General features: G+C 44.7%; 1 protein-coding gene across 1 annotated transcript in view; it reads left to right on the forward strand.

The window, feature by feature from the left end:
• CPS1 (carbamoyl-phosphate synthase 1) overlaps nucleotides 1-17,196 on the forward strand; it is a 209,321-nt gene that overhangs the window by 113,783 nt on the left and 78,342 nt on the right. Inside the window, exons 8-14 of the mRNA XM_073304767.1 lie at nucleotides 2,262-2,351; nucleotides 4,434-4,562; nucleotides 5,935-6,041; nucleotides 8,826-8,967; nucleotides 11,451-11,528; nucleotides 13,065-13,163; nucleotides 13,942-14,037. Of these exons, the coding sequence (XP_073160868.1) occupies nucleotides 2,262-2,351; nucleotides 4,434-4,562; nucleotides 5,935-6,041; nucleotides 8,826-8,967; nucleotides 11,451-11,528; nucleotides 13,065-13,163; nucleotides 13,942-14,037 (741 nt within the window). The remainder of the gene's footprint in view (nucleotides 1-2,261; nucleotides 2,352-4,433; nucleotides 4,563-5,934; nucleotides 6,042-8,825; nucleotides 8,968-11,450; nucleotides 11,529-13,064; nucleotides 13,164-13,941; nucleotides 14,038-17,196) is intronic.

The raw sequence follows: 17,196 nt of genomic DNA on the forward strand, positions 1-17,196 counted from the left end.
GTTATTTCCGCCTCTTGACTCTCTTGGTAATGGCAGAATTACTATAAAGATACTGGAAATACCATCCATAAAAGAGATATAAAAAGATTAACACAGCTTCTGTGGTCTCATTATGTTTATAACTTCATTTTATAGTCTTAAAAAGCAACTTCACAAATAAAGCTGACAATTAGCTAAACTCTTCAATGGTGGTAATTACTGGACATGATGATCTATTTGCTAGCAAACAGCTATTTTCATGTAAATCAGGATGCAGTAAGACCAGGAGTTTTCTTATCAGTGGTACATTAGAAGTGATTTTTTTCTTTGTATGCTAGTGAGATAGGCTCTGTTTATGGAAGGTGTTTATGTAGGCCAGACTTGTAGACTTTAGCTGCCTTTTGCAGGGAGTTTCTGTAGAGATTATTATGCTGTTCATTTGAGTGTGTAATATTCAGATGCCCAGAGCAGATGAACTGTTTAACCATTTGAGAAGGTCAAGTCATTTATGTACACAAGAACCTAATCAATTGGACAGAGTAAAATCATTAATGCTGCATTGTTATGGTACCTGCAAGCCACAAATCCAGCCTCAAAAACTAAGGGTTTGGGGTTTTATTAGCGACCTGTATAACAGATTGTTCTGAATTACAAATTTCAAATCTGGATCTGAATTTCTGAAAGATTTAGCTCCAATGAAAGCTTTTTGTTCAGGCCCATTTCTAGTCCAAATAACTCAGAGCAGCTTTGCCCTGTAATTAATTGTATGGGGAGTAGAACAACCAAAGAAAGTCACCCCCAGTGAAGCGTTTGCATCATTAGTGTTGCATAGATCCCTGTATATGTGAGCTGCAAGGAGCCAAAAGCCCTCTGGAAGCCTATTTAAAACTGTGGTTGAAATTTTTCAAAAGCGCTCAAGGGAGTTTGGCACCCAGTGTTCATTGACTTTCAATATGAGTTTGGTGCCTAATGACTTCAGGCACTTTTGAAAGTCCCAACCTACGTCATTAACTTGTTCGAACAAGCATATACGACAATGTCTGCATAGGTAGAAGAGCTGTAAAAAAGCAAAACCAAATTTGCTTTGCATAAATGTGGTTCTGCAGTTTACTAAGTTAAATTAAACCACTGTTTTATTATAAGATAATGTACCAAAGAGGCTAACAGGCAGATAACCCCTTTGCAAATCAGAACACAGGCATGACAAATAGTATTAGAAACTTAGAAGAAGATGGGGAGGACCTAGATCCACCAATGCTCTGCAGACTCCAGAAATGGATTGTGGGGCATGTTCCTACCAGATGGTATGATCTATAAATCAGTAGACAAATCCCAATAGATTATCTCTGTTTTCAGTGCTGTAGAGGAAGACTAATTCCTACCCGTCTTACTGTCCTGTAGTGGTCACTCCATTAGGAGAATTCCTTCTTCAAACATAGCAATCAGTCACACACCATGCTTATGATCAGAACTGGCATAGAGAAGGACATGCTGTTGCCTACATTATAGAATCATGCAGCTTATCAAAACAATGCGCTACATTAGGATAAATGAGAAGAAGGGGGCTACATGACAGCAGATGGGAAAGTGTCTTGCAGGGAAGGAGTTGGAAAATACATAAAACCATCCACATCGGATAAACATGTGCCACTCTCAGTGACATTCTAGATGGGCTATTGGTCTGTACTGGTATGGCAAATTGTACTGATATTGTGGTGATTCTGTATTGTGTAGATGGAACATGTAGTGATTCATTCTGTTACATCCCAGCCTTATTGCAAGTGGAGAATCAAAGTGACATTGAAAGCATAATGGGTCAGATCCTGAGCAGGTGTAAATTGGCCTTGATTTATTAAAGTCAGTGGAATGACTCCAGTTCACACCAGCTGAGGACCTGGCCCAAGGTATCTATCACTGTCTGTCTCTAGTGCTACATCTAAGCCACAGCTCTTGAGAATTCAGTTGCTACTTTCTGTTAATGAGGTGAAACACAGAAAAGCTAGTCATTAACTATGGAAACAACCAGTTTCTTAGGGATCATTGTTATGACTGCAGTGAACAGTATATGAAAAAGCATTATACTTGTTTTTGCCTTTCATAACAAAAATTAACCTCTGTGGCACTTCCTGAGATTTCTTTGTAAATTGACTGGTAAATGCCAGTCATTTCTGGCAGTGAACAATCAATCTGCTACCAACCTGTGTGCAAAACACCCTTACTGTGTTTATGGCTTGTGGTTTGTCACTTACAGTAATTTATCTTTTTTCTAAACCTGTCAATAGGAAGTCAAGGTGTATGGCAAAGGGAATCCAATTAAAATTGTAGCTGTGGACTGTGGGTTAAAGAACAACGCTATCCGTTTGCTAGTAAAGGTAAGTCAGTGTTCTGTATCCTTCTCCTCCAGGGAGCTTCTTTTGCAGCATTGCTTTAGTACAAGACTGGCTGATTGTTTAGCTGTATCTGTCCCAGGGAGCATGCCACTCATTCTTACTGAACTTTCTATTTGAAAAATTGATAGGGATCCATCCCACCCACTGCCCTCCACCTCAATGTTTTTATTTCAGTATAATCCTTGTTAGATGATTCCCAGTGGGCTGAGTCATTCTTTGAACTTTACGGATGGTCCCTAAAGCTAACATGGTGGTGAAGAATAGCCATAAGGCAGCCATTGTGTCTGAATTCCATGAGAAGCTCTGTTGGCAGGAGACTGAGATGGTTTCATTGGGGGACTCACGTGTGAACTGAGGAGACTTCAAGGGATATGTCACTACCTGCCTAATAGCAACCAAGGAAGAATCAGCCCTGCATTGCAAAAAATTATTTAAAGCAGAAAACTCTGCACTAATGCTTTTTTTCTTGGCAGACTTTCTCATAATTGAGATATCGGCCTTTATGCCACACTAGCCCTTCATCTTGTTTCTCAGCAGAAGGAGTTAAGTTGGTGGCCTTCTGTTCTCTGAAGGAACTGGGACTCCTGATGTCCAAAATCATTCTCTGCTAATTCAAACATTAAGGCTGTAACAGAAAGCATGCTTTGCATTGCATCATGCAGCTGTTTTTGGTTACAGTTTGCACCTAATATTTGATAGCCTCATGACTGTTTTCCCCATTTTAAATGATTGGGCCAAAGGAAACCGTTTGGACTTCACAGAGGGTATAGCAAAAGGTCGGTGAAGCTAAAGAGAGAAGGTGGGAGCATTTCCAGTGGAAAAGGGTTTAGGAAGCAGTGTGGTACTAGGGAAAGTCAGCCCAGCAAAAGCCATCTAGAGTTGCCTAAGCAGCACAAATCCAAGATCGAATCGTAACCGATCCTTGCACTATTTTCTCTGGATGACACGCACAACATATGTGTGGTCGAAGAGAAGTCCATTGAACTAGTATTAACAGAAGGAATGTAACTGAGCAGTTAAAGCAGAAAACTATACAACAAGACTCCTGGGTTTTATTCCTGGTATTGCCACTTACATGCTGGATAGCCTTGAGCAAGTAACTTTGACTGCGATTCAGCAAAACACTAAAGATGTGCTTCACTTGAAGCTCCAGTGTGGGCCCATCGCCTGGGAGCCAAGAAAAGTCAATTGGACTATTCACAGATGTAAAGTAAAGCCTGTGCCTAACGACCAGATTCTTAACTTCAGTGGGAGTTAGGCGCCTAAATACCTTTGAGCATCTGTGCCCAAGTTACTTACTTAGGCTTGCAAGGATTAGATTTTTATCCGTACACGCCAGTAAACATCGGTTTCACCATATGTACACAAACTGACAAAACAGGTTTCCGGAGAGAACAATAGACATTTCCAGCTAGGCAAAGGAAGAGAAATGCGGCTTGAGAACTTATTAGGGTTTGGTTTTAAGGATATTTACTTTGTCTATGTTGACATGTGCTGTTGACCATTTGTGTTTTAACGGTTACAAAACATTATCCTTTTGAATCTCAGCATCTACAATCATTAAATCATCATCTGATTCCTCACCAGTGCCTGAACCTCACATAATTCCTGCAAATGTGAAACTTTAAATTGATAAAAATAAAAAATGCTTAAAAATAAACATCTAGACTATCCATCAAAATGATTACGAAATTGAATTTTGCCACGCCTGTCTCCACTGAATCATGGTCTAACCTGCCTCCTTTTGGTAAAGAGCTGGGATCCTGTGCTTTTAGGTTAATAGGTTTCATGGGCTATTCATGCTGTGACTGTGAAGACTTTAATGTCGTGGTGAACAGCTCAGTGACAACTATGAAGTCCTCAGTGGCCACAAGCTTGTTACACTGTTAAATACATCCCTAAAAGTAGAGATTTACCAAAGAGAGTCTATATATTGGCATGCAGAATTGGTTTTGGTGGAATATGTCTGCTGGGCCATAAGGGAGCAGTTAGAATGAACTCGCCCTGTAAGAGGCTAAGTTGACTTAAAGCATTTTCCTCCTTCCTCTTTTGCTTCTCTGCCAGCGAGGTGCGGAGGTGCATTTGGTCCCATGGAATCATGATTTCACCAGAATGGAGTATGATGGGCTTTTTCTTTCCGGCGGCCCGGGGGATCCGATGCAGGCACAAGAGCTGATTCAGAATCTTAAGAAGGTACAGCGTGTGCACGGGGGTCACTTGCCGGTGTTGACATGATGGTTCCTTTAGGAGGACTCAGTCTTTTCTGAGCAGATCATGTATTTGAAAAATGAATGATCATGGAGCTAACGAGTTGTGTGCCCAAGTTCACCTCGGTCATTTTGCTAGTAGGATATATCCCTGTCTTGTGTCTAGTTAGACTGTTAGCTCTGGGCCAAGGATCTGCCTAGTCATAGGGTTGTAAGGTCTTTAGCACAGTTATGGGTGCTGAAGAAGAACTGGTGGTGTCTTGCAGAATACTCTAATGAGTCAGTACATATCTGTGTTGAAGTCAAGCAAGGCAAACGTGTGCATTATGGAGCAGTATGGTTGTCCTGAGAAATATGCCCTTCTCTTCTAAATTATGTAACTTACAAATGGCTGGAGCATCTCAGTTCCAGTGATGCGCGATGCCACTGCTCATTCCCTGTGGCCCAGGAAAACAGCCTGAGTCACAGCTCTGGGCACTGGGGTTTTCTTCTGGAGCAAAGGAGAGAAGGTATCACACCTGCACATGCTGTAGAGAGGCCACAGAGCTTCTGCTTGGCTGTGGCTGCCCCTGCCCCTGCCCTGAGACTGTAGTTGCTTCTGGGGGGCATGTTTCCTTGCTTCTCAGGGAGCAATCTCAGCAGATCTGCAGAGCCATGCATCCACTACCCGTAGTCATAGAGTTATAGAGCGTAAGGTTAGAAGGGACCACCAGATCATCTAGTTTGGCCTCCTGTATGTCACAGGCCACTAACAGCACCCCACACCCTTTGCTAAACCCAACAACTGGAATTAGACTACGGTAGGACAGCCCACAGGAGAGTAGACTGTTTTGCGCCACGGGCAGAGAATAGGAGGTGCTCCACTGCCCAAGACCCCAGGGAAATGATTAAGTCAGATACACCCACATACTCTTGGCATGTTGCCCACACCACACGCTGTAGAGGAAGGCAAAAAACCTCCAAGGTCACTACCACTTTGACCAGGAACAAAGACACTCACTGAGTGGCCTCCCCAGATCTTGCCCAGCAGCACCACACCAGTTCCGCCGTATGGAGTGGCCTCGAAACACCTGGATGAGGGATGTGATGGTGGGCGGAGCATTGACCCCTAGCTGTGCATGTGTGCTGGGCATTCTGAATTTCCACCTGGGCATTAGCAGTGTATAAGAAACACTACCCTGGCAGCAAAGCGACTAGCTCATTTTTGTATGGAATCTGTCAAGACAAATTAAATCCTAATTGAAAACATTGCATTTAAATGCGTAAAGAATAGGACTAGTTTGCGTTATTGCTGAACTTGGAGATTCACTGTTCCCATGGATCTCACAGTCGGGTTAATGAAAATTATCTCCGCCTAGGTCTTGAAGAGTGATCGCAAGGAGCCATTGTTTGGAGTCAGCATGGGGAATCTGGTAACTGGTATAGCAGCGGGAGCTACGTCCTACAAGATGCCCATGGCCAACAGGTATGATGACACTGCTGCTTTACAGAATCTGAACACATGCCCTCAGGATGTGTGCTGTACTGTGTCCAGTTTTGGGCCCCACACTTCAAGAAGGATGTGGATAAATTGGAGAGAGTCCAGCGAAGGGCAACAAAAATGATTAGGGGACTGGAACACATGAGTTATGAGGAGAGGCTGAGGGAGCTGGGATTGTTTAGCCTGCAGAAGAGAAGAATGAGGGGGGATTTGATAGCTGCTTTCAACTACCTGAAAGGGGGTTCCAAAGAGGATGGCTCTAGACTGTTCTCAATGGTAGCAGATGACAGAACGAGGAGTAATGGTCTCAAGTTGCAGTAGGGGAGGTTTAGATTGGATATTAGGAAAAACTTTTTCACTAAGAGGGTGGTGAAACACTGGAATGCGTTACCTAGGGAGGTGGTAGAATCTCCTTCCTTAGAGGTTTTTAAGGTCAGGCTTGACAAAGCCCTGGCTGGGATGATTTAACTGGGAATTGGTCCTGCTTTGAGCAGGGGGTTGGACTAGATGACCTTCTGGGGTCCCTTCCAACCCTGATATTCTATGATTCTATGATTCTATGAGGACTGCAAAGAACCCAATACATCAATATTTTGCCTTCCCCTCTCCAATGTCCAGGATGCCAGATGAGTTGGGGATCTACATATGCTGCTGCATATCTGTCCCTCTTCCCATAGGTCACATCTCAACATGACCTAAGGGGTAGAGTGAACACCATGGATGCAGAATGCACATCTTTCTCCCTGGGTCAAGCACAGCTAGAAACCAGCAGTGTTCATTTGTGCACTATGCCTGCTGCTGGTCACTAATTAACATCTCCACTAGATCCCCTGCCAGCTTTGGCGCTCAGGTCCAAAGGATACTGCTTTAATCCTCCCTGCTAAATAACTCACTAGGAGAAACTGTGAATTTACATATGGCCAGTGGTGAGCTGGAGCCGGTTCGCACCAATTTGCTAGAACTGGTAGTTAAATTTAGAAGCCCTTTTAGAACCGGTTGTTCCACGAGGGACAACCGGTTCTAAAAGGGCTTCTAAATTTAACAGCTGGCCAAAAGTGGCACGTTAGGCGCCAACTCTGTGGGTGCTCTGGGGCTGGAGCTCCCATGGGGAAAATTTGATGGGTGCAGAGCACCCACCGGCAGCTCCCCGCCTTGCCCCGCACCTGGCCCCAGCTCACCTCCTCCTCCTCCCCTGAACACGCCGCCCTGCTCTCCTTCTCCATTACCCTCCCCCAGCTTCCTGCGAATCAGCTGTTCGGCGGGAAGCCAGGGCGGGCTGAGAAGCAGGCGGCGGCTTTGCGCTCAGGCCCAGGGAGGCGGAGGTGAGCTGGGGTGGGGTTGTGCAAGGAGGGCCGCCCACACCGCAGCAGGTAACCCGGAGGGAGGAGGGGGTGCAGGGGATCCGCTCCCCATCCCAGCTCGCCTCCGCCTCCCTGGGCCTCAGCTCAAAGTCGCCGCCTGCTTCTCAGCCCTCCCAGGCTTCCCGCCAAACAGCTGATACATGGGAAGCTGGGGCAGGGGTGGAGAAGCAGAGCGGGGCAGTGCGTTCAGGGGAGGAGGCCGAGGTGAGATGAGCTGGGGCCGGGCACGGGGCGGGGAGTCGGCACCTAAGGCGCCACTTTTGATGTGATCAGTGGGGGGAGCGGCTTCTCCCCCTGCTCCCCCCCCCGCTATGCTTCCCCGCCCCTAGGAGCCAGAGGGACCTGCTGGATGCTTTCTGGGAGCTGCCCCAGGTAAGCACTGCCAGGACTCCCCACCTCGCCCCCCGGCAGGTGCCTCTGGCTCTTAGGGGTGGGGTGGGCACCCACTACGGTGGCCCATGAGACCCTCCTACCCAGTTCTGGGGGCAGTCAGGGGACAGGGGAGGGGGTGGATGGGGCAGGGGTCCGGGGGTGGGGCGTCAAGGAACGCAGGGGGTTGGATGGGGCAGGAGTCCCCGGCGGGGTGGGAGTGGGCTATGACCCCCTCGTGGGGTGAGGAGGGAACTGGTTGTTAAGTTTTTGGCAGCTCATCACTGCATGCAGCAGGCCAGCCATGGCACTTTTACACTGGGCATTGTGTGCCCAAGAGATCAGAGCTGGAGTAGGTGTGACCACCTTCAAAGATAACATTGGTACACCCTCCATTGCTGCTCCTGCTGGAAGCTGATTGCAGCTGCAATGGGGTATCTCTGCTCAGTGTATTGCTCAGATTACAAATCTGACTCTGGACAGATGATGAGATTTTACCATTGACAGATACATTTGGCTTGTAAGTACTGATGCTCCTTTGGATACTGTCTTCTGTGCACTGTCTCCACCATACTTCTCAGCGGGCCTCTCTCTCAGCCTGCACACTGATATGACTCCATCGTAACCTGGATAGCAGTAACTTTATTTATTCGTTCCAGCAATTGACCTTGTTCCCCTAAATCAATTGTTCATTTCAAGGCAGGTTAGAAACTGTTTGTATGAGTTGGTCCAATGCTGCTAAAGAATATCACTGTTCGAGTTTGATTTCTTGATCATTGTGGTTGTGATATTGACTATAGAAATCGAATAGCTGCTATTGCTTAGCTGTAACTCCCTCCTCCAGCCAGACCTTCTAAATTAATTTGTGTTGGGGAGATAAAGTATCTGTGTCATTCTGCAGGTGCGTAATTAGAATGGTCAGGACTTTGCTTTTGCTAACTGCCATGCATTACTGTGATATTCTCCTCTTGCCCTTGATGTTCCGTTCCCTCCATCACCCACATCTCTGCCTCTGTCCTTTCCCCCTCTCTTTTCTTAGAGGTCAGAATCAGCCAGTTATTAACCTATTGAACGGACAAGCTTTCATTACTGCACAGAACCATGGCTATGCACTTGACAGCAACACCCTTCCTGATGGCTGGAAACCTCTTTTTGTGAATGTCAACGATCAGACAAATGAGGTAAACACACTCTCTCCAGATACCTGCTCAGGCAATGGGTGAGACGGGAAAGATGGTCATTTATTTCACTCACTTGCATCACTCAAGCCTGCTTTATCTGCAGGAACAGCATTGCAGGTTATCCATCACGACCAGTTGTTCCCTAAGAAATCTTTTCTCTCTGTTTCATTATCTGATAATTACCTTTATTTGGTGGCACTGCTTTGTCAGCCGAATTGGTTACTGTGACCTGTGGGTGACCACTTGGCCAGCTAAGCAAGCTGCAGAATCAGTGCAATGATCCCTTCCCACCTCTCGAGGTGCCCCAGTGTGCTGTACGGACACAATCTCTGCCCCAACGAGCTTACAGCCTTAATAGACAAAGTGTGGGAGGGGAAGCAGCGGCACAGAGAGCAATGACTTGTCCTGGGTCACACAGTAAGTCTGTGGACAAACAGAAATAGGAACCAGGCCTCCTGAGTCCCAGTTCGGTGCCCTATCCACTAACCAAGGCTGCCTTCTGTAAACCTGTGTTATTCTTGAGACTCAGAGAAATGCTGCTTAAGAGTAGCTGTTTAGAAAAAAACATTTCGTGTGGGTGGATACCTCCCTATCCCCTTGTATTAGCTCTTTGCTCCCACCCCACATCAAGCTTGATAGGTTGGAAACTGCTGTATTGTACTAGTGTGTGTTCAAAATCCTTTTCTGGAAGACACTGTTAGCAGAAGTTTGTTTGCCAGCTGGTGTTGGCTACAGTTCTGAGTAGAGCTGGACAAATAGTGGAGAAAAAAATTCCCACCACCGTTTGCTTCAGTGTTGAAATTAGTTAGCTTTGGCCTCATTCGCACACCCCGTTTTGTGTTCACTTTATATGAAGATTGGAGCAGTTAAACTGGGCTGGCAAAAATATTTGTGGAAAGCAAAATTCAGAGTCAGATGATCAAGAATGATGCCCCGGGCTGGGTCATCTGTGGGGGGGGGGTAAACTTACAACCTCTGCATCTAAAAAACACGAGACCCTATTGCTTGATCTAAAGAACGAGGTCTGTTATACTGGACACAGTAGCAGACTCATAAACAGCTATACGTGTTGTAGCCATTAGAAGGGGACAAAGAGCCACACGATGTTAGCCCACATTCTGAAAACATTCACAGAAACTGAATTTGATAACCCCACGTGTAAGTTGTGTTCTCTTCTGTTCAGGGAAGAGAAATGAAACCGTGCGACCGATCTGGCCAGTCCCAGCTGAGCAAACCAATGCAGATACCAAATATTTATAATCAAGCCATGGAATAAAAATTTGGAAAAGACATATGTAGACTAAATAAAAATAACTAATACATTAAGGGACACTGTAGCCAGCTCATGATATTTTGTGACCAGAAGCAGGGCATAGCTCGCACAATAATTAACTAATTGTGAATTCTGTACTTTGTGGTAGCTATACGAAGGCCCCCAGCCAACAGCCCATCTCTCGCTTCCACCCTCACCACCATCCCAGGCTCTCTCCCTTTGTCTCCCTCTGCTCTCAACCACATCTCTCATCCCTGCTCCCACCCAGCACACCTTCGCTGAGGCCTACTTTGGCCCTTCCTCAGGGGAGTGGAGGTGGAGCCTGCAGTGGGCCCTCTCAGCGGCCAGGGCTTCTCATCTTCTACCTGACACGGTCACCTTCTCATGATGCAGCAATTGCTCCTTCAGACCTCTCTCATGTGTTGTCCCAGGGACAAGCTGCAGCCTGTGTCATGCCATTCATGAGAGAGGTCTGGTGCCTCCTGCTGCAGCTTGCTTGGAACTGCCAGCATCTGCTGAAAACCCAGCCCAGGCAACTCTCCAGCTGTCCTTGGCCTGGCAGAGTGTTCCCACTTGTCATCTCCTGACAATGGCCCTGGGAAGAGACAACCTGTGTCCGCGGCTGCAGCATCCATAATTTGCCTCACAGTGTTGAATTACAGACACGGTGCCACGTCCAACCCTAGAATAATGAAACTACTGACGCCGGTGGAGTTAGAGCAGGGATGTTTTTGGCCCAGTGTTTTGAGCAGTACTGATATGAAATCAGAGCAGCAGAAGTAGTCCTTCTACTTCAGCCGTCTCCAGGGTGACCTTTTACTGCTATGTGTCCCCTCCTCCCAGCCTGCTCCAATGTATCCCCCCCCACCACCACCTGCTCCAGTGTTGCATCTGGAAGGAGACTAGCATATCTTCTCTGGTAAGTGCTTGGCAATCAGTAGCGCTGTTCAAAGCATTCGCTATTCAGTAGTGCACAATCCAGTAGGTTACATGGGTACTGTATTGCCGGTAAAATGGTGAATGGCTCAATGCTTTAATGGATAAAACACGCTGTGAAGACTTGGAATGAAATAAGTTTCAACTCAAAGGCCTCAAAAAGCATACCAGCCGCTTGCCCTTCAGTGCCTACAGGGTTGCAAGCAGTAGCCCTCCTCTATCCCCCTCATTACCAGGATGTCGTTGTCTAAGGCAATCTCTTTTATCCCTGCAGGGAATTATGCATGAGACCAAACCAATTTTCACAGCACAATTTAACCCGGAGGCCAGTGCGGGGCCAACAGACACAGAGGTACTGTACAGAGACTGATTCAGGGTTGCTATGGGGGTGGCTGAAGGAATGCATGTAGAGTATAGAGCAGCTAATGGAAGAGCCCTGACAATCTTGATGCAGTGACATTCCTAGGTCCTGTTTTCGGAAATGTCAGGACCCTAACCAAGATCCCAGTCCTGCATAGACTTGCCTGCATTTGGTCTGATTCAAAGCTCATTGAAATCAGTGGAAAGATTCCATTGCCTTCAGTAGGCTTTGGGTCAGGCTCTCGAGTGACTCCATTAACACGAGTAGCAGAAATCGATCTCATGTGCTTTGCGTCCTTGAGTGACTTCATTCACATTGATGGGATTACTCACGTGCAGAAAGTTTCTCATGGGCTTAAATCTTTGCAGGACGGGACCCATACCCCTTTTACCTGAGATGGCTGTAAAAGAAAATTTTCTATTTTATTAAAAAAAAAAGAAACCCAGATGCTTTTTTTGAATAAATCCCATTAACTTTCTCATACATTTTAGTTCTAATTTCAGATTTTGTAACTGTAGAGTTATATAAATGGATTCACACTCACTCTTTCTTGTTCTCCTCACTGAAATGAAACGTTAATCCCCCATCTGTGACTTCATGCAAATTCCGATAGCAACTGATTGTGTAGTCTCAGTGAATGCCAAAGCAGCAGTTGCAGGCAGTGGTGCAAGGAGAGGGCATGTCTGAACATAAATCTATTATTGAGTATTTCTTGGGAAAGGAAGCAGAAATAGTTGGAATTGATTTGATTTTAATTGTAATTTGATATTGTTGATTAAATATATAAGTGAATCTCTTGGTAAAAATTCTTACCTGTCTGAGTGATCTGTGAATTGAAAAGAACTGAAAACCACCCCAGAATTGTCCTTGTAACCCCTTGTGCAGGTCCAGTCTTTGAATACTGTAGTGTACTGCATATGCTGACAGGTTTAGAGTATCCTTGAAGGCGCACTGTGCCCAATCGGATCCACAGCTGGTGTAAATCAGTATAGCTCCACTGATCTGGTTAAGAGTACAATATTCTGATTTCTAACTTTTAACATTCATTCTTCCCTTGTACGTGTTATCACCCATGTACAAGTAAAGTATGTGTGTTGGGGAGGGATGGGTATGAGTGAATGAATGAATGAATGGGTTCTGAGTAGCAGCCGTGTTAGTCTGTATCCGCAAAAAGAAAAGGAGGACTTTTGGCACCTTAGAGACTAACCAATACATTTGTTAGTCTCTAAGGTGCCACAAGTCCTCCTTTTCTTTTTGAATGGGTTCTGTAGGCTTTCTCTCCCTATTCTCCCCCCTGATACCATCTTGCTTCCTTGAATATGGCATTACGCCAAAGATCATTATAGAAATTAGAAATATGGGGCCAGATTCTTGGTTGGTGTAAGTCAAAGTCATCTGAAGTCAATGGAGCTATGCTGACTTACATCAGCAGTGGATTGACCCATGGCAGGCCTGGTTTTTCTGTCTTTCATTCGTATTTATTTAGTCCTGGTTGGGCACTAAAATACATGTGTTTACCTTTACCAGTTCCTGTTTGATTCGTTCATTTCGCTGATCAAGAGGGGAAAAGGTACAACTGTTGCCTCAGTGTTGCCCAAGCCCACAGCTTTAGCTTCTAGACTTGAGGTCAGTATATTAATGTTCTTTATTTTTAGCTGTCAGTCATACACCAGCTATAACTTGTATTGAATCAGATGGAGAGAATGCAGAGCATAAAAAATTACCTGTGAAACTGAAGTACAGGATTCCCTTACAAAAGCTACATTAAGATTTAATTTCTTCTCATTATGGATTTCTCTCTCTCTCATTATTTTATTAACTCTCTGTTCCTTCGTGGAAGTTTTTGAAACATGGAGGTTTGTGTATATGTTTTTGTATGTTCTCCAGAGCAGAATCTATGCTTGTTATGGTGATCTCTGTATTTCATGGCACCTCATGCAGTCGTATCCAGCTATGAGATTTGGTTGACAGCATCAAGCTGAAGCTGCATTGCTAGAGAAGAAGTTTGGAATTCTTAGCATGAGCCGAGTTGCACAGCGAATTGTGCCTTCAAAATGCAGCTGAATAAAAAATACAACACAGAGATGTGGGAAGCCAAAGTGAAGCCTGGCTGTCTATAAATAAATTAAACAATCAGTACGTTTACTGCATATTTTGTGTAAAACATCAGTTGCCTCCATTTCTTTACCCGCCTGTGCACGATATGGGTTCAATAAATTATTTTTTGGAAAGTTGGACGGAAAGCTGCAGGTTTTCTGAAGCTGGCTTTTCTTCTCTCTTTGACCTAGTTTTTCATGATTCAAGGCCATTCCACACTGCATAGTCTCCCTTCACCCCAGTTTAACTCCCCTCCTTTGCACCTGTTGTGAAATCATTCTAATCATTTTATATTATTGACTTTTAGGTTTCCAAAGTTCTCATCCTAGGATCTGGAGGTCTGTCAATTGGCCAGGCGGGGGAATTCGATTACTCTGGGTCACAGGCTGTTAAGGCCATGAAGGTAAGAGAAGGCTCCAGGTACATTAACAGAAGTTAATCTGCTTTTCCTTGTTGCAGCTAACCTGATTATTTATTCCACCCTAGTCGAAAGCTGCAGATTTATGTAAGTTACTGAGCAGTAGAGCTGGTTGAATTATTTGGGGAGAATAAATTAATTGGTAAATTTAGCCCTTATTTCTGTTTATGAATTACTGACCAACTGATCTGTGTTACTTTATTCATAAGTACTCACCAACCAGCTTATGGAAATAGCTTGACTTTGAATTTCAGCCTTTGTATTGTTGTGATCTGTTCTCTTTGACTATGTCCCCTTGACCATTGAACGCTGTCTAATGGTGTTCCTTCTGTTCCCTGATTGGATGACTGAAACTTCATCAGCAGGAGAGTAATGAATGGTAATTAGTGCACTTACTTCTGAAATGAGCTGTCAGATGAATAAATATCTGCGCTAAAATTAGTGAAACATTTGTGATTCCATGAATGTTTTCATACAGAAAGTGCCAGTCACCAAAATGCTGATGGGAAATGAATGGTATGACCCCACTATTAATAGTGACATGCACAAGCTATGTTTGCTGGTGAAAATACATGTGAATTTTCTTTGTGTGCTATCCAGTCAGCTCTCCCCAACAGGCTATTATTTATTATAAATGAGATAAAATAGGTTTTAAAAAGCCAGATGTTCCATTTTTGTCCATGGGGCAACTCCACTGTCAAAGGGGTTTCTCCAGGGATGAATTTTGCCCAGTAAGCTTAATGAGCAGGCATGTTGGTACGACCTGTTGGTGTCTCCTTTCTAACACGTATCGCACCACATTTTCAAGAGTCAGAAAAAGTGTCTGTGCACGTCTCTGTGTGCCTAAATTGCACAAGTAAAACACCCTGTGAATGCTTGTGAATTAGGGATTTGCATCACCAGAATCCTGACTGGTACATGCTTGTTGGGCGTTTCATATGCAGAGCTAGAGGGAACAAACTTATGTGTGTTTTAGTTTACAGCATAAAGGCTCAACCCCAGCTCTGGCAGCTTTGCACTGTTCATAGCAAAGCTGTTGAAAAATGACCCCAAAGGGGCAGCTGAGGATTGCTCTTGAGACAGGGTCATCACTGGGTAGTGCAAAGTCAGCTCTGCAGCCCTGTGCCCCCATCACCTGCTCCACATGGGGTTGTATGAAGAGAAAGCTCATGGCACTCTGCCACAATCACAGCTGGCTGCAGACTGGGTAACTTAGAGCAGCTGTGAGGCTGCTTTAAGGTAAGATAGCTGGCCGAAGATCAGGGGAAAGGAATGGTGGCTTAGAGCTACCTCCCCCCCCAACATTTTCTCTCTCTCTCTCTCAAACTCAAACACACACACACACACACACACACTGCATCGGGTTTAAACTTGGTGTAGCTGAGAACTGAATTCCAAATGTGGTGAAACATGTATTTTCTGTGCTTTCTTTGCACTGTGTATTACCACTGCTGGCTCCAAGTCTACGGTGGCTACATACTCAAGCAATGCATATCAAATCAGGAGAGGAGCGGCCTAGAGCCATACGGATAGCAGTCTGAATTCTCAAGGAGGGCATCTCGTATTTCTTCTTCTCTGTCCTCTCTCACAGTTCTAATTTGGAGCCAAAAATTATTTTTTGCAATAAATCTTGCCAGCTTGCCCTTCCAAAGTACCCTTTCTCTCTTCCCCATACCATGGGCCAGCTGTCCTGATCTTGGTGCTAATCAGCCAGACTACTTGCTCTCCTTGACCTTGCTTCTGGTAGTGTGATTTACAGTAGTATGCAGAAGATGAGGCAGTTGGTCAGCATCTGGCAAGGGGACAGCTAGATCGCGTAGGTGGGAGAAAAATGGGGACAGGTAACGAGCAAAAAATGTGAGGCTAAGGATTTTTCTTTGCCAAACTTTTAATGATTATTTTTTTTGGAGAAATAATCAGTAACAATTGCCATTACCAGGCACACTGAACCATATTGCTATTATTTGCAACCTTTCTAGTCATTTAAGCCCTGGCTCCGTAAAGCGATTAATCATGCACTTAAATCCACCAGTTCACTTAAGCACGTGTCTACCTTTAAGCTGAAAGGGCTACTGAATCGAGGCATTATTCACAGACATTCAGGTGAGTGAAAAGAACAGGAGTACTTGTGGCACCTTAGAGACTAACAAATTTATTTGAGCATAAGCTTTTGTGAGCTACAGCTCACTTCATCGGATGCATTCAGTGGAATGAATAAATCTCCCCACTGTATTTTCCACTGAATGCATCCGATGAAGTGAGCTGTAGCTCACGAAAGCTTATGCTCAAATAAATTTATTAGTCTCTAAGGTGCCACAAGTACTCCTTTTCTTTTTGCGAATACTAACACGGCTGCTACTCTGAAACCGCAGGTGAGTGAGTTTTTCTTCGCAAGGATGTGCATGGAAAGCACGTGTGCCATGAATTGTAGCACCTATAAATATTTGAAAGTGCATATGCGCTGGAAATGGCCTTTTGAAAAAAGCCCTTTTTGTTATTTGTGTGGTAGATTCACTGAAACAATTCTAAATACGGGTAGGTATTATAGACTCAGAAACAGGGAGCTCTCCTGCCGTCTTATGGTGAAGACTCATTTATTATTTGTATCACAGTAACACCCAAGAACTGCAATCCGATTTCAGGGCCCACTGTGCAAAGTACAGTTCTAACACTTATTAAGAAGAGCAGTTTTGTCACACCAGAAAATGATAGGTGGGGAAAAGCAAACCATCAGGAGAGAAGATGCAATACAATTAAATAAAAGCATATCTTAGCACAATAGGCATTTGTCATGAACATTAGTGAGCGGCCTTGCCATAGCCAGCTGGGTTTGCAGATACCCTGGCACAGATGAGTATAAAGGAGGGATCTGAAATAGATAGATATTACAATTGGTTGGAAAATGGGATGGGGGGGGAGGGGAAGGGGAAGGGGTTCCCTTGAAAAATTTCAACATAAGTGGGGTGAGGGAGGAAGTTTCCAGAGAAATTTCCAGCAGAAAGCTTTGACTTTTTGATGGAAAAAAACTCAAACTGCAAAACTTAAAAATTTTCGCAGTTTGGTGAAAAACCAAACATTTTCCTTTTGCTTTTTGGTTTTCTGACCAAAAAAACCCCCCAAAGTTGCAAGGAAAGCTGGTGCTTT

This window comes from Lepidochelys kempii, chromosome 11, assembly GCF_965140265.1.
Source record: "Lepidochelys kempii isolate rLepKem1 chromosome 11, rLepKem1.hap2, whole genome shotgun sequence".
NCBI lineage: Eukaryota > Metazoa > Chordata > Testudines > Cheloniidae > Lepidochelys > Lepidochelys kempii.